The sequence below is a fragment of the Adiantum capillus-veneris genome, chromosome 2 (genome assembly GCF_014529385.1).
Source record: "Adiantum capillus-veneris isolate H3 chromosome 2, ASM1452938v2, whole genome shotgun sequence".
Classification (NCBI taxonomy): domain Eukaryota; kingdom Viridiplantae; phylum Streptophyta; class Polypodiopsida; order Polypodiales; family Pteridaceae; genus Adiantum; species Adiantum capillus-veneris.
In genome coordinates, this window is record NC_140932.1 from 15,296,882 (window position 1) to 15,320,182 (window position 23,301).

General features: G+C 45.5%; 2 protein-coding genes and 1 pseudogene across 3 annotated transcripts in view; all 3 read left to right on the forward strand.

Moving 5' to 3' along the window:
- Positions 1-868: 868 nt before the first annotated feature.
- Positions 869-23,301, forward strand: part of LOC147462409 (uncharacterized) — a 29,619-nt gene continuing 7,186 nt past the window's right edge. The window contains exons 1-3 of one of the 2 annotated variants that reach the window (XM_086483916.1): positions 869-1,292; positions 17,576-17,769; positions 17,857-18,585. In XM_086483916.1, the coding sequence (XP_086340042.1) occupies positions 907-1,292; positions 17,576-17,769; positions 17,857-17,900 (624 nt within the window). In that variant the 5' untranslated portion in view covers positions 869-906 and the 3' untranslated portion in view covers positions 17,901-18,585. Of the gene's footprint in view, positions 1,293-17,575; positions 18,586-23,301 lie in introns of both variants that reach the window. The other variant, XM_086483913.1, reaches the window with a different exon arrangement.
- On the forward strand, positions 2,783-11,259 carry LOC147462410 (uncharacterized). The gene has a single exon (XM_086483922.1). The coding sequence runs from the start codon at positions 10,823-10,825 to the stop codon at positions 11,252-11,254; it is 432 nt and encodes a 143-aa protein (XP_086340048.1). The 5' UTR covers positions 2,783-10,822; the 3' UTR covers positions 11,255-11,259.
- Positions 18,607-21,857, forward strand: LOC147462411 (2,3-bisphosphoglycerate-independent phosphoglycerate mutase pseudogene; annotated as a pseudogene).

Genomic DNA, 23,301 nt, shown 5'->3' on the forward strand with positions numbered 1-23,301 from the left:
TGCGCTATTCTATTTTCATCAACATCAAATCTGCCTGCTATTGTCAATGGTTCTAGCTACACCAATGCATCACATCCTCATCGTCATGTGAATGCTATTGCAGAGGCTGATGACATCACCGTAGGAGAGTCATGCTGACAGAGCATGCGTTGACGATGGTGTGGATGCACACCATACACATGACGATGGTTTCCATCTCATGAATCGTATGATTATGTGTATCTTTATAGACATTGTTATCAAATCTACAAGCCATTTTTCACATGAATTTGTCCTCATATCATTTGTATCTGCATTATAGTCTAGCCATGCAAACAAATTTGCGCTATTCTATTTGAAGACAAGCATCTCCATTAAATTTGTGTAAATTCTGAAAGTTTTTTTATTGTTATGATTTTTAAAATTTCTAGATTAAATTTCTATAAATTTTGTTGATTTTCTCCACGTTCATATTCAAGGAATTTAGAGGTAAAAGCTAATATTTGTGGGTGGGATTACACTAAACCTAGATTTTTTTGAGCGGTTGACCTTAGCGTCGAAAGAATACTCTTCAAGAAAAAACATTTTAAGAACCTTTTTCATTAGTTTTCCAAGTGGAAAATTGAAATGTTTGGTCTTCTTTTAGGTTTTTACACTATTTTCCTCAATATCTAAGTGGGAATTTTCCGTTTCCTCCTGCTCTTAACTAACATTCTTGAATTTCAAAGCAACACGCGTGTAAGCGGCATGTTAGGATGTTGCAATTTCTTTGATCAACTCAAAAATTTGCTTATTATGAATCTTTGAGTTTTTTATTGATTTAATTTTTTTGAAGCCATTAGGAAGACCTTATAAATTTTTGTCAATTAATATTTGCTCTCTTATGATTTTTAATTCTTCATTCCAGATTTCGTCACACACAGAGTAATGGAGGAAGAACCGAGAGCTCGCACCATCGTTTTCGCCCCTCCTCCTCCTCCTCCTCCTCCATTACCACCACAGCGTGGCTTTGGTGTAGGGAAAACTCTGCTAGCCCTCGGCGGAGGCATCCTGTTGCTTATACTGTCACGTGCGCAACGCGATCTCCGTTCACTGAGCGGCTCAATTAAGGAAGCAGTGGAGGAGAGCAAAGCTGGTTTGAGCCTTGCCGAAAGAGCAGTTATTTCCATGGAAGAAGGTGTGCAGATTAGCAAGTGTGGTGTAAATCTTGCTGAGCAGGCTGGTACAAAAGGGCTCAAGCTCCACTACAACTGGGTCACTGGTAAGGGGAGCGCTGAAATTAGAGGTAGCTACAAGAAGATTTACCATTTCTGGTAAGCAAAACAACGTGCTATTTTATCTTCACGAAGTTATTTCAACAACAACAGTTTGAGAGAGAGAGAGAGAGAGAGAGAGAGAGAGAGAGAGAGAGAGAGAGAGAGAGAGAGAGAGAGAGATGAAAACGAATTGAAATGTATATTAATGTCCTTTAAAGGCCATAAAAGAGTCACATCAGATACATGGTCGGAATAGAAAGAAGAAACTAAGTAGAAATACTACTGTAAAAGGAGAGCTTAAGAGGTATATTTGCAAAAGGTGGGTGTGTACCTCAGAGAACCACAGTAACTGTAAAACACCATGTTGAAACGTGAAATGGCCAAAACGGTTGAAACATTTCAGTCACTAGGTGAAATCCCGTAGGCGAAATGGGCTAAAAATTGGGTTTTAAAAAAAAACTTAGTCCTAAGGTCGTTTGGGTAATTTACACTGCCCCTGCGACCAGGAGGCTTCGCACGCATCAATTTTAGCTGCCAGCAGTGCCGACTTTCATGTCCCCAGCCCCTAGCAAGGGGTCACCACCCAGACATAATACTCTCTCTCTCTCTCTCTCTCTCGTCTCTTTGAATTAATGTCTGTATTGAATGTGGGTGGTCTTAGCGACGCTAGGGAGTATAAAACCCAATGTATGTTTTTTGCTAACAACGTCACAAGTGCACACAACCTCTTGTAGTTAAAGACAAAGGTAGAGTCAATCTTGCAGAGGAAGAGGATGGAGATACAACTCAAGAGGAGGAGAATTGTCTCCATATGTGTACCGTCCCCAACTACTTTTGCGAGTATACTAATGTACTAATGTAAATATGGATGGTCATCCACCTTCTTTCTTTAAGGGGAGGATTCTCTAGCCTGTGTGACACCATATGTTGAGACCACTCAGTCTGTTTTGAGTATAGTCTGTGTGACTACCTTGATCTGTGTGACTATTAGCAGTATTATGTGTACACATGATAGGGTATACACAGCGGAACACATTTCAACCATTCATGAATCAATAAATTCACAAGTTAATTCTTGAATCAAAATATTTCATATACTCACATCAAATTCAACTAACACATACACAGGGTAATTCAGGCCTTAGGCTTACCTAGGCATAGCCAACTGCCAATTTAGCACTCTCTCTCTCTCTCTCTCTCTCTCTCTCTCTCTCTCTCTCTCCCCACCCACATTCAATACAGACATTAATTCAAACAGACGAGAGAGAGAGAGAGAGAGAGAGAGAGAGAGAGAGAGAGAGAGAGAGAGAGAGAGAGTGCTAAATTGGCAGTTGGCTATGCCTAGGTAAGCCTAAGGCCTGAATTACCTTGTGTATGTGTTAGTTGAATTTGATGTGAGTATATGAAATATTTTGATTCAAGAATTAACTTGTGAATTTATTGATTCATGAATGGTTGAAATGTGTTCCGCTGTGTATACCCTATCATGTGTACACATAATACTTTATTAGCATTTTGCCCATTTTTTAAGAATTGTGGGGTTTTTTGGCTCGGTAGGGCAATTTCGCTATTTCTCTATATATGTAGACCCACCAACGTTTTTCTCTCTCCTCTCCCTTGGCACTCTGTGGCCCTAGGTCCATAGGGTGCCAACATAAATGTTCTATAAGGGCACTTAGGCCACCATATGGACTTGGAGGCATAGGATGTCTCATTAGATTAGATTGATCTCTATTTTAATGAGAGATCCTATGGCCCTAGAGTCATAGGGCTGCCATGGTGTCCATGTAGGTGCCTTTGAGTGGCCTAAATGCTCCTTTAGAGCCTCTACATGCCCCTGTGGACTAAGGGTCCATAGGGTATCCTCTAATCTAATGAGAGTTCCTATGGATTTATGGCTATAAACTTTAAAACAACCATGGTGCCCATGTAGATGCCCTTGAGTGGCCTAAATGCCCCTTTGGAGCTTTTATATTGGCTCATTTTCAGCCATCAACATCTCTCTCTCTCTCTCTCTCTCTCTCTCTCTCTCTCTCTCTCTCTCTCTCTCTCTCAGTTTTTGCTAGCGATACCTTTCTGTATCTCGAGCGCTCCTCTTTCTCTTCGTGTTGAGCCACTACGTGCATGCGGGCATTTGGAGATTGCTCCCACTCCCCGTGCCCGTTCGGTGGGTGATACGCGATAGGAGCTCGTTTACAAGGAGATCTGTCCATTGGCTGCTTGGTCTCCAGAGGAGGTGTCACAAACCTATGACGTGGCTGCCTAGTACACACACACTCTCTCTGGCAATGGCGGGCTGGAAATGCTGACGTGGCGTTGCAGGCAGCAGTACGGACAGGCCCGCAATTCGCGGAAATGATGCCACGTGGCAGCTGTACGGATGTCCGCAAATCGCGGAAGTTGGCGCAGCTTTTGGGCATTGCTTTATTCTACGCAAATTGAGAGTTAGAGAGAGAGAGCTTTTGTTAAAAAGCTTTGCTTTTATTGTGCCAAGTATGGCTTGAGAAGAAAAGGAAAGCTCTTGCTTTAGTTTTTACAGGGCTTTTGATTTTCAGCTTTTGGGCTTTGCTTTTAGCATCCCTTGTAATCTTTAAATATGTGAGCAGACCTCTCACAACTCAGAGCATCTGGATGCAGAGTCTGAGAGTGAGCGCTTGCCTGCACTCTTGTACTTTGAACACAGATTAATACAAAAAGAAATACTGAAAGGGGCGCCAGTCTTTGGGGCCAATATCTCTAGGCACGGAACTCCACCGGGCCAGTGTCGAATCAATTGTGAAGTGTGAACTGTTTTGAAGTGATTATTTGTGGTGTCGCAGTAGATTCTCGACTTGGAGTGTCCAAGTCTGTTACAGTGGTATCAGAGCACGACCGATTTCTCTTCTACGGGAAATCCGATCCTTTTTACGCGGCACCCATGGCTTCAGACAAAGATCAGTTGACTTCCTCTGCATCCGGAGATGCGGGAAGAGATCACAACTAGGAATCACGCGAGGAGTACGGCCCCCCTCGGCCTACTCAGGCGGAGCTCGAAGAGATGAAGCGTCAACGATTGATCGGTGACGCAACAAAGATGATGCTAAATTTTGCAAAGGACCCGCAATTTGGGAAATTTATGAGCCAGACCTCCTTCGGCGAGGTGCATACACAGTGGCGGCAGACCACAGAACCACCCAAATCGGCACTGAAGAAACCTCCTACTCCCAGGATGTACAGGAGCAAGAATTAGAAGAGGTGGTTGATACACGAATTGCTCAGCTTTTTGACGCGATGCCCATGTGGATGCCCTTGAGTGGCCTAAATGCCCCTCTGGAGCTTTTATATTGGCTCATTTTCAGCCATCAACATCTCTCTCTCTCTCTCTCTCAGCTTTTGCTAGCGATACCTTTTCGTCTCTCGAGCGCTCCTCTTTCCCTTCGTGTTGAGCCACTACGTGCATGCGGGCACTTGGAGATTGCTCCCCGTGCCTGTTCAGTGGGTGATACCGGATAAGAGTTTGTTTATGAGGAGATCTGTCCATTGGCTGCTTGGTCTCAAGAGGAGGTGTCACAAACCTGTGACGTGGCTGCCCAGTACACACACACTCTTTGGCAATGGCGGGCTGGGAATACTGACGTGACGTTGCAGTACGGACAGGCCCGCCATTCGCGGAAATGATGCCACGCGGCAGCTGTACGAACGCCCGCAAATTGTGGAAGCTGGCGCAGCTTTTGGGCATTGCTTTATTCTACGCAAATTGAGAGTTTGAGAGAGAGAGAGAGCTTTTGTTTAAAAAGCTTTGCTTTTATTGTGCCAAGTATGGCTTGAGAGAGAAAAGGAAAGCTCTTGCTTTATTTTTTACAGGGCTTTTGATTTTCAGCTTTTGGGCTCTGCTTTTAGCATCCCTTGTAATCTTTAAATATGTGAGCATGCCTCTCACAACTCAGAGCATCTGGATGTAGAGTTTGAGAGTGAGCGCCTGCCTGACTCTTGTAATTTGAATACAGATTAATACAAAAAGAAATACCAAAAGGGGCGCCAATCTTTGGGGCCAATATCTCTAGGCACGGAACCCAGCCGGGCCAGTGTCGAATCAATTGTGAACTGTGAATTGTTTTGAAGTGATTATTTGTGGTGTCGCGGTAGATTCTCGACTTGGAGTGTCCAAGTCTGTTACAGTGGTATCAGAGCGCGGCTGATTTCTCTGCTACGGGAAATCCGATCCTTTTTACGCGGCACCTATGGATTCAGACAAAGATCAGTCGACTTCCTCTGCATCCGGAGATGCGGAAAGAGATCACAACGAGGATTCACACGAGGAGTACGGCCCGCTTCCGCCTACTGAGGTGGAGCTCGAAGAGATGAAGCGTCAACGATTGATTGGCGACGCAACAAAGATGATGCTAAATTTTGCAAAGGACCCGCAATTTGCGAAATTTAAGAGCTAGACCTCCTTCGACGAGGTGCATACACAGTGGCGGTAGACCACAGAACGACCCAAATCGGCATTGAAGAAACCTCCTACTCCCAGGATGTACAGAGAGCAAGAATTAGAAGAGGTGGTTGATACACGAATTGCTCAGCTTTTTGACACGCAGAACAAAGCTAAAAAGCACGACAAAAAGCAGAAGGGTGCTGACTTCCCGGGTTATTTGGGTCGTTAGTCGATATTTGAATCAACAAGAAAGCAGAAGCGTGTTCGATTTGAAGGAGTATCCAGTTCTTCTTCTTCTTCTTCTGACAGTTCTTCTAGCTCTGCCGACTCGAGCGAAGAAGACAGAAAAGGTAAAAAGCGAAGCAAAAAGCAAAGCTTCGGGAAGGGCAAGAAAAAGGCAAAGAAGCCTAAATCTCGCCCCGTGGTTGACAGTTCTACAGAGGACTTGTCTTCAGATAGTTCGGACTCTGACGACAGCAGCTTTAGCCTTTTATGCAAAAAAGAAGAATTTTTATAAAGCCAACTAGTATGACTTTCTGGAAGACAAAAGCAAGAAAGTCCGAGAGTTTAAGGAAGGTGGACAATCAATTAAATTTGACACGTTTTTTGGTCATAGAGATGCTTCGAAGGCTTTGTCTTTTATACAGCAGTTTGACATAGCTTTCTTTGGAGGATGTTACTCAGAGCTGCCTCTTACTTTAAGGGGAATGCTTGAACTTAGTGGTCCACGCTTCTATTGAACAAGACAACGTCAGTTAAATGGCTGAAATTTAAAAGGCTTTTTATTTCTTCTAGGGTGACTGGAGAGTAAGAACGTGACATACGAACTGCTTGGAACCATCTTTGGATGACCAAGAAAGATACATTGGATGCTTATTGCGAGAGATTCTGGAGCTCTTTTCTACCAGCCTCTTCATTAAACATTTAAGAAGATCTTGTTCAAAGAACAGATTGAGCGGTTTACCTTGGGTCTTTCTATAGAGATTCGAGACCACTGCTTAGAGCAGAAGTTAGATTCCATTCAGGAACTGATGAGTCATGCGAAACGGGGATTTGCCATTCATTCAGGCAATTTGACTTACCCCAAAAGAAAAGGATGCACGATCCTAGCTCACTCGTCGAGAGAGGATCAACTATATCAAAGAGGGGAAGTGTTTTGAATGCGGGGAAACTGGACATATCTTCGTGAAGTGCCCTAACAAGGCACCGAATGAACAGGATGAAGAAAGGTATAAGACCTAGGGTAACTGAACCTGGGATCCTCCTCCCTACCGCTCCTTATATAGGCTAGCTCCTAGCACTTGCCCTAAGTGGATCCCCAGTCGGCACTCGTCCAGCTGGCCCTTGGCCTAGGTCCCTGACCCCCTAGGTTGGGCCTTGCCCCATAGGACCCTTGTCCTGACATTACTCCCCCCTTAAGGAAGAGTTTTCGTCCTTGAAAACACAAGTAGTAATATTTTCTTAAGAATACTGATGTTCTCTTTATTGACGTCCCATAAGTGAGCCAGTTGTCTGTATGACCGATAATTGGTGCAGTGAGGAGGTTCAATGAAACCAATTATCAACATCTTGATTTTCCACATTGTTGTCCATTTGCAACCACTTGGGTCTAAATGGTAACTCCATTTATAACTCACTTGAGTAGTGTAAAGGAGTAACCACAACTAAGAGTTGTCCAAAGGCATAACCAGTTTTCAGATCTTCTGAAGGTACTGGAATAATGCAAGGAAACCTTGGCGTAACTTTCCATGCAGTTGTGAGCTAGATTTCCTACTCGCTTGAGTATCTTGAAAAGTCTGAAGATAGGGAATGTCCTCGTGTTGCATTTTCTGAATAGTTTGGAACACAAAGAACTACATGTTCATCCCTAGTGAAGGTTACTTGCCAACACACTTTGTCAGCACACCTGGGAAGTCCTTGACGTATGAAAGTTTTGACACAATCTCCAATCCCACCATAAGAGGTGTTTAAAGTCGAAAATCGTACTTAAGCAAATTCTAGAATAGGGAGAAAATCATCTATTCAGAAATGCGTTGTGCTAACGTATGCTCTTAGCAGGTCCTTTAGCACAAGATTACTCTTTGTAATCTGCCTATCCCCTTGGATAACTGACAGTATTGAGGTGTGTTTTCCTCACGGTTTACAGACAGTCGTCCTAGATGACTGGTAAACGGGGAATCACAGTAGTGCATAACATTGGTGAGGAATCAACAATGTCCGAAATTACCGTCGTGGTTAACTTGAAAAAATCCATGAACGCCCAAACCGAGCCATGACCTCTATTGGTGATTAGTAGATCCAAAAGTAATCTCATAGAGAGTGCACATAGAGTGCAAAATGCTTCATAAGCAACAACCTGAGGAATATGCATGCCGTTCCAAATCAGCCTTTGCTAAACACTAGGGCCCATAACACCTAGTGTGCATGCATTTAGCAAAAACTAACCCGAACCTGTATATCCATAATGAGCCTTGCCAATACTCGTGCGTAGCACACATTAAAAAAGAATGTAAATAGTTCTGAGAAGAAACTAAATACTTTCAGTTGCAATCTTTTGCAAGCCTTGCTGAAACGTCTGAATCACAATAGAAGGTGAAACATTGATCACTTCTAGGTGCAGACAATGAAACTTTTTCATTAACAACTTATAGCCTTGCTATATGTATAAACAACCATCTGTAATGTTGTTTAGCGATACTTGTAGCTGAACAAGTCATTCTAAGTATCCGACAATTTATGGCCACGAAATTGCTCCTGAGACGTCGTGCTAAAAATGGTCCAGAAAACAGATGTGACCAGCACCTAGGGACTTTGTTGTGACACATAATTGAAATAATGGCACCAGTGTCAGTCCAGAGACTCATATTCTCCACATGTGGAATATGTCTCATGTAAGGATGTGTAAAAAAGAACATCCTGCAAGTACAAGATGTACTTGTGTGTGGAGATAACTGCAAACACTCTACGATGGGAGTGAGAGGGACTCTCATTAGCCTTGCTCCACACTGGCTAAACCGAACGCCTTGAGTTCCTAGACCATGTTGTATCCCATGTGACAACATGTGCCAAATTGAATCCTACAAATGGATTCATAATAGCATAATGTACATTGGACATTACCGCCCAAAATACGTGTTTCGACATGCCCTTGGCTTGGCCTTGACATATTCAAGTGTATTTAAACGTCTTGAAAAACCCAAGTAATGCAGACTAAAAAGTGGAACAACACCAAATCAATAGATGCGTACCTGGAGATTGAACTGAATATTCACTTACTCGTATTGAAAGACAGAGGAGCACGTCTCCCACCTGTGAAAAAACAAAGCAACATTGCACTGGAAACCATGGGTGTTGCCTTCGCAATCCAAACCTGTTGGGTAGAATCTACGTAGGCAACTCCTTGGTAAGACCCTTTGTAGAAAGTGCTCAACTAGCAGGTAACGGTAACCCATAGTCAACCGTGTACAAAATGATTGGAATCAACTTGAAAAGTGTGTCCGTGCGCTACCGCGTTTGGTAGATTGCGGAATTCTTTCCTTGAAAGTATAACTGGGAGAGATCAACTGTGATCCTCAATGGAGATCAAACTGTGATCCTTAATGCCTATGGGGTGATGTAGCAATCCCCCGTCGGATCTTATCCCAAAACAGTATGTCCATAGACACTCCGTAGTGCTATAGAGAGAGCAGGAGACCCACACAATTGAACTGCCGAGCTCTTATGGACAGCCATGCTGTTGCAACTGATTGCTGCATCTAGAATTTCTTGTAGAGATCAGCTGCTGTGAGTTGAAGATTATCAAAAACTCAACTTGAGTGTCGCACTGAAAACATGTAGTGCAAAAATGACACCCTAAACATCCGTAATGACAAGACTCTTGCTTGTCCATTAACGTCGATGTGTACTTCCTTGGGTATATCTTGAAAACAATCACCCAAAGAATTGTTAGAGATTACATCTCCGGCTGCATATCACACACTTTATGTACGGCTAGTATGGTCCGGGTTGGCCACCCATGTCACATCTAGAGCCTAGGGTCACATGTGCACATTGCACATGGTCACTTCGTTTTCATTCATCACACCCACTTTGGATGGTTTTATACCTTAGGGTATTTATCCCATTGTTGGGTCGTGGGTTGTTATTTCATGAGGTCGTGGGGGCCTTGGGGCCTAGTATATATGCTAGGCCCACCCCACATGTATTCGACATCTTTGTACACTTACGATAGTAGAGAGGTTCCGTTGGGAACCCGTTTACCCACTCTCTCTCTATTCCAGCGTTGGCACTCTCTCTCTCTCCATTGCCATTCTCACATGGTATCATATGCCTAGGCTCAGGAGCTTTACACATCAGCGATCTACCTTCTACAGGGCAGCGAACAGGTTTTCACCTCCTTTCATCGCGAAGAGGGGGCCAATCAGCCACCTGCGTTTTCTTGCCCTTGTGTTTTTGCCTGCTACGTAGTCCTTTCCCACCATCGTTGGTTGGTTGGCCAAGCAGAGGAGGTTCACACCATTCTGGTTATTACCTCACCCACGATCGTTGATTCATTGCTTGCTTCTTTAGCAATTGGACAGGACCTTCGGCTGATCCCTCTACATCAGCGTTCCCTCTCCAATCCTCACTCACCCTCGTTGCCTGCATTAATCGGCAAGGCATTCACCTCATCCTGTGGAGCTTGCAACATTGTCTTGCTTGCTGTTTTTTCAGGTCTGCTGCATTTTCAGCGCACACACGAGGCGAGGCTCTTGATCTTGTTGGTTCTCCGGTACCCTCATCATCATGCGGGTTTAACCCCTCCTTCCGACGCTTTTACTGGACTAGTTCACTTGCTGTTTTTCTCTCATTTCAGCCTCTTTTGCGCTGAGATACACAGAGTTACTCAATACCGTCTTCTGCATTGCTCCTGTCTTGGTCGGCGGCGTTCAAGCTTGCTGTTTTTTGCTGTACAGCAGCGATTGTCAGCACCTATGCGGTTGATTCTTGGGTGGACAGCTTGTTACACCTTTCCTTCATTGCGTGGTTGACATCCCATTGCTTTTCAGGACGCCATCCGGTGGTTGTTCTTGCGGTCAGCAGGACTGCTATAGCTTTGGATTACGGTACCTTCACATCGACTTGATCTTCTCGAGTTCCTGGACACACGCTTCCGCACGGAGATTGACGAGACATGGCTGCCCCTGCAGCATATGGTTTTACGGTCTTCGCAGAGACCTCCAAGCTGGATTATTCCAACTACAGTGTTTGGAAGACGAAAGTGAAGACCCTGATCACCTACAATGGATTCTGGGATTGGCTTCAGGACAGCACATTGGCTACGAAGCCGGTTCTTACTCTAGGATCTGTTTCACAGGCAGATATTGATTCATGGGTCGACACTGACCGTCGGGTGTACACTTTTCTTCTTATGAACCTCTCTGACACGGTTCTACAGGAAGTTAAAGCGGAGGAGCACGCACACAAGCTTTGGCAACGCATTACGGAATTGTTTGAGGACAAATCTGTCGCCAGGTGTCTTCGGCTAGAGCGGGAGCTTTACCTCCTGCAGTTCAACCAGTTCAACTCACTTATGGGGTTGACTCGCAAGATGCGGGAGATCTAGGACGACCTCGTTGCCTCTGGAGGCAGCATGACCACACAGTAGATGGCCAAGCACTTGCTCTTCAAACTCCCTCCTCGATTTGATTCCTACTACCAGGGGATCATACGCTCACGCCCCATAGCCCCGCCTACCTGGGAAGAGGTTCTTCCCGAGCTCATGCAGATTGAGAGCCACTCCGAGTTTCGGGCGGGAGGAGCTGTTGGCACGGACATTTGTGGCCCTGAAGCCACTCCTTCCTTCAGCAGAGCCCTCTACATGTTGGTGCTAGTGGATGATTTTACGAGGTACACTTGGGTTTACTTCTTGAAACTCAATTCGGAGTGCCTATCCTACTTCAAGGATTAGAAGACTATGGTGGAGAAGGAGAAGGACTTAAAGATTGTCTCTCTTCGCTCAGACAACGGAGGTGAGTTCACTTCCAAGGAGTTCGCGCAGTTCTACTAGTCGGAGGGCATACAGCGCCAACTGACTACTCCTTACACTCCATCTCAGAATGGAGTGGTCGAGCGGAAGAATCGGACTATTTTGAGATGGCTCGGACGATGCTCGAGCATGCTTCTCTGGCTCGGGTTTTCTCGGCAGAAGCTTGTTCCACGGCGGTCTACCTTCAGAACAGGTCACCTACATCAGCAGTAGTATCTATGACCCCTTATTAGGCTTACTATGGGCGCAAGCCCTTTGTTGCACACCTACGCGTGTTTGGGTGTCCGACCTTCGTGCATGTGCCGAAGGAGAAGCGGACAAGGCTGGATCCTAAGTCCAAGAAGATGATCTTCGTTGGATACAGTCAGGAGTCTAGTGGATTTCGCCTTCATGATCCGGTCACCAGGGCCACTACAGTGAGTCGTGATGTTGTCTTTGATGAGCAGTTCATCGGCTCTTCAGAGGGGGCGTCTACATCGGAGCCTTCTACATCGACACCTCTCTCCCTTCCCGCACCAGTCAGGCCTCCACCTCCACCTCCTCCTCCACCACTACCTAGACCTCTACCATAGCAGCCAGTACCTACCTTGGATCATGCTGATTCTGACACCGACTCTTTCCAATCTGCAGATGATGCTGAGGACCCTCCAGAGGACGTAGCGGCAGCACCTCGGGAGCGACTTGTACCTGGTTGGCTTTATTCAACAGTTTCTTCTTCTGGATTGACGGAGTTACCACAGCCGCAGGAGCCTGGGCAACCTAGACGCTCAGCACGCCTTCAGCAGCGAAGGCAGGTATATGAGGGCAACGAGTTCGTGAACTTTGCTCTCATGACGCGGATTTCTTCTGCGGTCCCAGAGCCCTCTTCAGTGAAAGAGGCCCTTGAGTCTAACTCTCGGAAGCGTGCGATGCTTATGGAGCTCGACCCTATTGAGCGGAATGGTACTTGGAAGCTTGTTCCTCGACCTAAGAAGCGGAAGATTGTTGGGACGCGCTAGATCTTCAAGACGAAGTTCAAAGCTGACGGTTCCATCGAGAAGCACAAGGCGAGACTTGTGGCCTAGGGCTATTGACAGCGGCCTGGCATTGACTTCGACGAGACTTTCGCTCCGACCGCTCAGATGACTACTATACGGATGTTACTCTCATTAGCAGCCCACTACGGCTGGCCTATCTATCAGATGGACGTCAAGAGTGCCTTCCTCAACGGTACTCTTACAGGGGAGATTTATGTTGAGCAGCCGCCGGGTTTTGCGAAGCCTGGCTTCGAGGACTACGTCTGTCGACTGTACAAAGCGCTATACGGCCTGAAGCAGGCTTCCAGGGCCTGGTATCAGAGGATTGATGAGTTTTTCATTAGTCTCGGGCTGAAGCGTACACATTGTGACGCGAATTGCTATGTAGCATCAGAGGGCAGTTTGGTTGCTATTGTTATTGTATATGTTGATGACTTGATCTTTTCAGGTTCTTGGACAGTCAGGATCCGCTCCATCATGCAGTCTTTGGAAAAGACATTTGAGATGACAGATCTGGGCTTGCTACACTTCTTCCTGGGTTTTGAGATTTACCAGACACCTCACGGCATCTTCTTCTCTCAGCGGAAGTATGCTACGGATATACTTGACCGACACAGAATGGGACAGTGCAGACCTATAGGCACTCCACTTGAGCCCGGGGAGAACCTTTCTATCCATGATCCCTCAGCTCGGGTTGACCAAACACAGTACCGCAACGTCGTAGGCTGTTTAGTGTGGCTTACCTATTCACGCCCAGACATCTGCTACGCTATTTCCATACTCAGTTCTTTTTCCTCCAAGCCTCGGCAGCGACACTGGAAGTGTGCTCTTCGTATGATGAGGTACATTTCTGGCACGGTTGATCTGGGGATCTTCTATCGTCGCTCAGGTGGTTCCACACTTCATGGATGGTGCGATTCGGATTGGGCTGGCAATCCCGACACTCGGCGCTCGACTACTGGAGTCGTTTTCACACTTGGCTCAGGACCTATCTCATGGAGCAGCAAGAGGCAACCTACCGTTGCGCTCTCATCTATAGAGGCGGAGTACCGCGCAGCTTGCTACGTTGCGTGCGAGGGCATTTGGCTACGGAGACTTTTGGGGGAGCTGGGGTTCCCACAGACTGCAGCGACACTTCTTTCCTGCAACAACCAGAGTTGCATCGCCATCGCCAAGAATCCGGTCTTCCATGCGAGGACCAAGCACATCGAGGTGCAGTATCACTATGTACGCGAGAGGATTCTGGCTGGAGATTTGCGATTGGAGTACGTCCGTACGGTGGACAATGCTGCAGACATCTTCACCAAGGCTGTTTCCCAGCAGATTTTGGCTTCTATTCACCGCATTCTTTCTGTTTGTTCAACATCCGGTGCTGGGAGGGGGTGTTAGAGATTACATCTCCGGCTGCATATCACACACTTTATGTACTGCTAGTATGGTCCGGGTTGGCCACCCATGTCACATCTAGAGCATAGGGTCACATGTGCACATTGCACATGGTCACTTCTTTTTCATTCATCACACCCACTTTGGATGGTTTTATACCTTAGGGTATTTATCCCATTGTTGGGTCGTGGGTTGTTATCTCATGAGGTCGTGGGGGCCTTGGGGCCTAGTATATAGGCCCACCCCACATGTATTCGACATCTTTGTACACTTACGATAGTAGAGAGGTTCCATTAAAAACCCGTTTACCCACTCTCTCTCTATTCCAGCGTTGGCACTTTCTCTCTCTCTCCATCGCCATTCTCACAAGAATGCCAATAGTTGGGTCTTACCCTTGTCCTGAAACAGGCTTATAGCCCTTATGCAAAATAGTGTTCAATCGACGAACCGATGAAGACTAATTTGAGTAGCATCTTAGCCATGTGCTAGCTATGAGTTAGAGCACCTTGGCTCAAGCTGACTCACGAGCAGAATATGTATCAAAAGCTTCTTAGAAGAGTTTCGTTATTCTTGAAAGAAATAAGAAAAAGAGAGAAAAGAAGAGCATGCTGGGCTGAGGAACTTTCCTTAAATTTGTAGTGTGTGCGCTCAAAATGTGTGCTCTTAGACATCTTATGCTTGAATTGCAGCTTATCCTATAAGCATTCCACAATTTGTCTGTATGACGCTCTCATCGAGAGAGGCAACAAAAAAACACAAGTTAAATCTTGACCATCTAACGTGTAGGGTCATGACTGTATGAGGATGACTTGAAAGGGGCACCTTGCCGGTGAATCTAGACGAAATTTTAGGTTCTTTTTAGTATTGTTGAGTGTTGATAGCAACCAACAATCCATCCGCAGTCTGACCTTGACAGAGTTGCAAGTGTGTTAGCGGAAGCGTAATGCATGAAGCGGCAGAATTGAATTCACGTCACTAGCATGCCTTGCATAAAGAATGGTAAGCCATTGCGCAGAGTGATGGCCTCAACCGTGAGAACCAAAACTGTAAGTATCTTGCACAATTTAAACTGGTAGGGATTTGGTGAGCTGATATCCCCTATTTTGCCAGTTCTCGGAAGCCGTGCTTCCTATAAAATTGCCAAAGCACTTTGCTTTGCACAATGACAATAATTGCCAAGTAAAGTGTAAATAGGAAGAAACAAGAAAAACTTAAACTTGGCTAACCTGGTCGTTGTTGCTGCAACCAATTGTCATGAAAGTTGGGAGAAAAACTCAGTCCAAAATGGCCCATAGCCATATCTGCACAGACGCCCTCGTATGTCCTATACACTCGTCTGGTATATAAGGCCATAACCGGCAAAATTTAATCCACCTGCAAACACCTTGCCTATTCCTTCCCCATTGTGTATGCTCATAGCATATGCCAAACGTGGCCAGCTTCAATGAAAGATGTAGAAATTGAAGCCTTGCTTCACATAAGTACTTATGGAGTTTCTGTGCTCATAGCTAACGGAGACTCCTGCTAACAGACAGATGTCGTAGCAAAGGAAAATTGACCTTGTCGAGCAATCACAAATAATGGGCTGTGTTGAATGGTACAACGTAGTGTACAACATCCATTACAACGTGCAAACCATAGATATGAAGCTCATGCTGAATAAACAAAAAATCAATTGCGTACCTTGTCAAGTACGGTAGCCAATGTGTCTTGCAGTGTGCCTTGCCATCGGAACAATCGATGTTTGAACGGTGCCTTGCTTTTGTTGTCCCAATGATGAACAATTATCAACCATTTTGACCATTGGTCGAGGTGTTCGAGTTGCTTTGAGCTTGTTACTTCGTTAGCGTAGTGGCCATAATTGAATCCTTGGCCCCTCAACAGCCCACGTGGCTCCTGCAGCGCTCAATAGCCCAGCGCTAAAAAAAACAACGGGCAAAAGCTACCAAAAGCTACGCCAACAAAAACAGCAGCAGCAAGCAGTTCGTTGCAGATTCTCTGAAGCAAGCAGTTCGCAGGTTCTCTGATTGGAGTCCGTTGCAGGTTCTCTGAAGCAAGCAGTTCACAGGTTCTCTGATTGCGCTCTCTCTCAACTCGCAGCTCACTTTGTAGGTTGCCAGAAGTAAGCAATTCGCAAATTGCAGTCACAGCAATTCGATCGGTTGGACTGCACTTATCGCAGGATACACCCGACATGGGCAGGGTCACGAAGCTCTGGGCTGTTTTCATGTTGTTGAAGATGATAACAGAATTCATACATGTAACAGAAGATGAAGAGCACATGATCACCCAAGGGATGATTGAATGTATTACAGGGAGAGCGCTTCATCATACAAGGACATTTCTTCATGTCTTTACTTGTAAACCTTTCCATGATGTCATTGTGGGCAGGAAATTTCACAAGGGATTGCTTAACTCCTGGCATAGGGTGTACCAGCACACGTGACACCTCAAGATTGAAAGAGGCGAGTGGGGTAGGTACAACATACAAAGCTTCCGTGGAGCCAAGCTCACAGTCAACCATACCTGCCTCTCCATCCACAGCACCAGAAGGTAAATGGGAGGATTGCATAAAAGCCAAATGCCTACATTGCAACCAGTTGATAAGGCCTACTTGTGCCAGAGAGAACTTTGGTCCCTGCCGCATTGCAGATTTGCAGGCCACCAGAGGTGAGACAAGGACGAGCATCCAGCTCTCCTTTGGCATCATTGATTCCCCTCCATATGCAAACTGCTGAGGCCATTGTCGATGCCACGTCATATCTACCACATTGTTAGTAACTTGCCCTCCATATGCAAAGTGTTGAGGTCATTGTCGGTGCGCATTGTTAGTAACTTGCATAACCTTTACTGCTTTTAACCCTCCTGCCACAAGTCATGCGAGCATGACAAGAACATGGCATGTACACGACCAGTATCCACTCCCTCGGATGTCAATCTACAGCAATGCCTTCAGTCTTTTTCATTTTTCTCATCAAGCGAGGGCCTCTCTCCAGATGCGGTCACTTATGCTTGTGCCTTGAAGCAAACACATTCATGACGAGATTGTTAGTCAGAGGTTGTTGGAGAAGAATGTCGTGCTTGGCAATGCGTAGGTATACATGTATACTAATTGTGGTGTACTTTGGAAAGCACAACAAGTTCTGGACGAGCTTCCCAACCGAGATGTCATCTCTTGGACTGCATTAACTGCAGGATATGCCCAACAAGGCCAGGGCCAGGAAGCTTTGAATTGTTTCCATTGTATGCGAAGTGAGGGTTTCTTTCCAGATGCAGTCACCTATGCTTGCATTTTGAAGGCATGTGGCATTATGCGAGACATTGATATGGGCAAAAAAATTCACGATGAGATTGTCAATCAGGGGCTGTTGTTACAATTGTCATGCTTGGCAATGCTTTGGTTGACATGTATGCCAAGTGTCGTGTACTTTTGAAAGCTCAACAAGTTCTTAGCTTCCTGATCGAGATGCGGTCTCTTGGAATGCATTGATTGCAGGTTATGCCCAACAGGACAAGGCGAAGAAGCATTGGGATGTTTCCAGCGGATGCGAAGTGAGGGCTTCTCTCCAGATGCAGTCACCTATGCTTGCATTTTGAAGGCATGTGGCACTTTGAAAGACGTCGACACAGGAAAACAAATTCATGATGATCTTATTGGTCTGGGGCTGTTGCAAAAAACTGTCGTGCTTGGTAATGCTTTGGTTGACATGTATGCCAAGTGTAGTTTACTTTCCAAAGCACAACAAGTTCTTGACGAGCTTTATGTCCGGGATGCAGTCTCTTGGAATGCATTGATTGCAGGATATGCCCAACAAGATTAGGTCCAGGAAGTGCTTGGTTGTTTTCATCGGATGCAAAGCGAGGGCTTCACTCCGGATGCGGTCACCTATGCTTGTGTTTTGAAGGCATATGGCATTATGCAAAACGCTATCATAGGCAAGCAGAGTCATGATGAGATTGTTAGGCAGGGGCTGTTACAAAAAGATGTCGTGGTTGGCAATGCTTTGGTTGACATGTATCCTAAGTGTGGTGTGCACAACAAGTTCTTGACCAGCTTTCTGTCCGGAATGAAGTCTCTTGGAATGCACTGATTACAGGATATGCCCGACAGGGGCAGGGCCAGGAAGCTAAGGGGTGTTTTCAGCGAATGTAGAGGGAGGGTTTCTCCCTAAATGTAGTTTCTTGTACTGCACTTATAAGAGGATATGCACAACAAGGGCGGGCCAACGAAGCTCTGGACTGTTTTCAATGCATGCAGCAAGATGGCATTTCTCCCAATGCAATCACTTATGTCAATGTGCTCTATGCATGTAGCCACTCAGGTTTAGTCGATGAGGGTCAGATGCATTTTGATAACATGAGGGAAAAACATGACATTGCACCAAACAAAGAACACTATACTTGCATGGTTGATCTTTTTGGACGTACAAGGCTCTTTGACAAAGCAATGATACCCAACATCGTTGATGTAAGGAAGTGCATTGGCGATAGACATTCAATCACACGGTGAGTAAGCATTATCATTTTTTGATTTTTGACACTGAGAACGCAGTTAATGAACACACAAAAAATTGCACGTTGTCGTGGGAATGGCACGTTCCCTCGTATTATAAAAATTGGGGAGGACTGCGCAAACTCCCCCATGCAAGGAGACTTGCATGTTTAAAAAAAAAAAAAAACATAAAATGGAACAACAAACAATTAATAACATTGACATCCTGTATGATCATGAACATTGAGCTTGACAAAACTCCTTGTGGTTTTTGACGAGGTCCCCTCTGAAACACTACGATCGGTATCCAATTTATGCGGAGGTACACCTGTGAACCACGACGATCGATATCCCAAACACTCTTAGGTAGAAAAATCTAACAAGCTTTCATGAAAAATCTCTCTCTCTCTCTCTCTCTCTCTCTCTCACACACACACACACACACACACACACACACACTCAGTTTCCAATATTTTGTTCGATCTCAATTCAATGCGAATGCAGCTTGAGAAGCATTCAAATGGCATATATAGTTTCCAATATTTTGCTCGAGAAAGATTTAGAAGAGTTATGGCAACAAGGAGTGGATGCCTCACTGGCATCTGAAGGGGGGTGTATGCACGTAACTATGGATCTCTATGACGTACCTTGTGATTACCAAATACCGACAGTTGCCTTTTGGTTTGAAAGAGCTTGCTAAGAATTCAATATGGGTCTTAATGCATCCATGCAAACACCTTAAGAGCCAAGACAAGATCAATAGGAATTGTCAATGTTGATTGTTTCAGTTTGATTTGGGTCTGCAATGCAGTCTTGAAGAGTTAGTTTTGTTGGAACTTTGTGAAATAGAATGACTGGAATGTGGTATAAAGAGGCTGGGATGCACAAGTTCTAAGAGAAGCTCCTCACAAGTTCAAGAGTGGTATAGAAGCTCTTATGCAATTGAAGGCAGATATTCAAAAATTCAATGAGCAATACTATCCTCCATTTGTGATTGTGGACAAAAATCGCAAATCTGTTGGTCCAATTGTTGATGGTGATGCACTTGTAACCTTCAACTTTAGAGCAGACAGAATGATCATGTTAGCAGAAGCTCTCAAGTATGCAAACTTTGATAACTTTGATAGGGAGCGTGTGCCCAAAATTCACTCTGCGGGTATTCTTCAATATGATGGTGAGTTGAAGCTCCCTAGCAAGTACTTGGTGAGCCCTCCCGAAATTGACCGGACATTTGGTGAATACTTCGCAAAGAAAGGACTCCGAACCTTCGCATGCAGGTACAGTTGGAAAAGGCCTGATGAGTCAACTTTCTGTTGTTAATCCTCATGCCAAGGAGGGCTATGCAGTATATTTAGAAATTAATCGTTTTGGACGCTTAAGACAGCGAGACAGTGAAGTTTGGACATGTTACATTCTTCTGGAATGGGAATCGGTCAGGCTTATTTGATAGCAAGCTGGAGACCTATGTGGAGTTAAGTAGCTATTATGGTCTCTCTCTTTCTTTGTCACCCAAGTGGTAGCTTGGGATCTTGGTTTCCTCTTTGTAACATGTCTCAAGTCCTAGGCTTGTCATAGAGTTCTTTGCCACACAAAACTACATGTTCAAGAGCATAGTTCAAATATTACAATATCCAAAAGGACGTTACACTCCCAAGCTACATAGTTGATGTCCGAAGAGAGGCATACAAAAATAGTTGTTCTCAAATTGGATCAGAAACACCTCAAGGCAAGGCTTGAATAACATCGTCAATTTGACAAAAAGGTCTCTCAGCATTGGCAATTTGTCCGACCATCTTGGCATCTACAACTCTAGTGTCGATTATCATTCGTTTGACTCTATCGTGCTGATTGTTGATATTGTAGAGTCGACACTTCTCGAGCTTCAACTTGTCTGCAACTTCAAACCAGAAAAAAGAACTCTCATACATGGACTTTGGTAAGCTTAACCAAACAATCTGTTGCATCTCTCCCTCCAAAAGTTGATTTATGGAATTCCCTAAGACTAACCGACTCCAAGAGGGAACAAAGCCCAAAGAGGGAATAAAGCCCAAAGCTTTGAACAGATGAGGAATGTCATATTCCTGCCATTGACACCTAGGGCATTTTCCGTTCGAGACACCGATACTCTCAGTTTTTTGACCTATTCAAATGGCTTTTGATCTCTCCCTCTTAAATTTACAAATTCTGATGCTTTTACTGATAAAAAAAAGAGCATAGTTCATACTAAACTTCAAGAATTGCAAACTTGATGGTTTGTAGTACTTGGTAGACTTTTTATTGAGCATCATGAACACATTCATATTTGTGATGAATTAGATTGGAAAGAATTCAGAAATATACATCTCTCTCTCTCTCTCTCTCTCTCTCTCTCTCTCTCTCTCTCGTCGAACCCTAACCCTGCAGCCCTTCTCTCTCGTCGAACCCTAACCCTGCCTGCAGCAGCCGCTGGGTGCGAGGGCGGCACCTGGCTTCACATGGCTGCTTGGTAGCTTTGCCCAACCTCGCCAAGGCAATGATCCAACCCTGCACTCGCGGTCGCCCTGTGTCTGTGTGCGACCCCGCTACCCTGCCACTCTGCAGTCTCGACTCCTCCTTGCTCTGCAGCCGGCCCATCCCAGCTCTCTGTGCGACCCCGCTACCTTGCGACCCTCTGTAGTCCCTTGGAGCCAATCAAGTTGGTTCCACAAGGGAGGTTTCCCACACAAACAAAATCTGTGGTGCAAGTTCCATGATGGCAGAACGCAAAGGAGTACCCTCGACACCAAGACGTACTCGCTCTTTTGTCGTCCCCCCTCGGGTGGATCCAATGGACCGCATCCAAGCCGAACTCAAGGAGTTGAAAGTAGAGAATGCCGAGCTCAAAATGCGCCTCACCACCCTCGAAGCCCGACTCCAATCTTTCGAATCCCAAAAACAAGCAGACACAGATCGCATTTTAGCCAAGGCCAAAGAAGTAGAGCACACATTTACCCAAAATGTGGCCTCATTAGCCACTCAAATCCAAGAGAATGCTGCCACTGTCTCCTTCAAAGTGGAGGAGTGCTTACAGGAGCGCCGCCGTCGCGAAGGTCTTGCATTGACCGTTCGCATTGGTGGCTTGCCCTCCACTTGGTGGGAAGAGGGCGACAACTTTCCTGACACACTAGTCAAGCTTAACGAGGCCATCCAACCTGTCAAGTTTGATACCTCGACCATCAAATGCGTACACCGTGACCACGGCACCAACCAAGGGAGCCTTGTCTTCAAAACCAAAGAGGACCGCACAACACTCCTAAAACAAACTCACCTTCTAAAGGGGACAACCATCTGGATTAGTGAAGCTCTAACGCACATGCAACTCAAGATGAAGAAACAAGAGTTGCAAAAAGTAAGAGAAGCACGGGCTGCAGGTAAATGGGCCGTCTACCGTGGTGGTAGAGCCATCATTGAGGAGTTTCGGACACAAAAATCCCCATAGTATTCTCTTGGATATTCTCCCCCCTTTTTGTTTTTCCCATGGCCACCTTTATCACATAAGTGACATGTGTTGCAGTTTTGTTGTAAACATCCCCAACAACTTTTCTTCCCCCTCAGTTTTTTGTCTTGCCACACTTGCCTTAGCCGTTGTAAATTTGACACCCTCTTTGTTAGAGGAGTGCTTTTGTATGTCCGTTTTTCGGTCCCATGGGTCATATTTGACCTCCGAGGACGATAATGAATCTATCTATCTATCTATCTCTCTCTCTCTCCAGGCCCCCAAGTTTTTGTCTTCTAGAGGTTCTTGTTTTCTCTTACCCTCGGACTAACGAAGCACTCTAGTTGATCGATGTGGTCGAGTTGCCTTGATCTTGAAACCGGTCATCAAGATCGTCTTTGCCTAAGAGCCTAGCCCCATCCAAAGTTCAAATTCCAAAGGTAAGCGGCCATGCCGAGTAGCTCTATACTCGTGCTCAGGCCTTACCTTGCCAACAGTTTGAAGTATTCATAATCATCGTGAAGGCAGATCTATTGGCGAACACCATATGATGGTAATGTCGATCTTCTGCGAATAGCAATTGAAGCCTTGAAAAATTCTCCTGCAGAGGGCCATGTCCTCGTCAAGACTACTTTGAAGCAATGATTGAAACTTCTCGTGTATAGATGAAGCCGTATTATCAATGTGTTAGCCCGCTTTGGGACTCTTATCAAATTCTCGTCTCCAGGTTGGATCTCATTTGCCGTATTGTACTCATGCAATCTTTGCCGATATAGGATTACGTCAGCAAAAATCACCAAAAACCAAGCATACAACCTTTGCATGCACGATATCCTCCCCCTTGCGGCTATCCTTGGCCATGTGGTTTCGCACGATTGTGAGGTCCTGCTGCAGCTGCCATTTGAGGCTGTCCTTGACCATGCGTCTTTGGACGGTTATTATGGTAATGGGACGGGGCCCTTGGGTGGCTCATGGGCACCGTAGGGCGCCCAACAATGTGAAAAAAAAAAACGGTGCTCAAACCTGGCTATGGCAACACGTTGCCGGCTGCGCAGGGGAAAAACCAGAGACCAACGCTTGCTGCGGACCTCGTCAGGCCATGGTCCTGTGACGAAAACGCCTGTGCAGGCTGTAGCGAACCCAACAAGCCCAACGCGGTCCAGTTTCATGCAGTTCAAAATTCGTTCCTGCCTCGTCGCAAGCGGCCTTGCACACGGGCCTTGGCTTCGACCTCGGATTGCCAAGCATGGCTGCACACGCCATGATGGGTTGACGA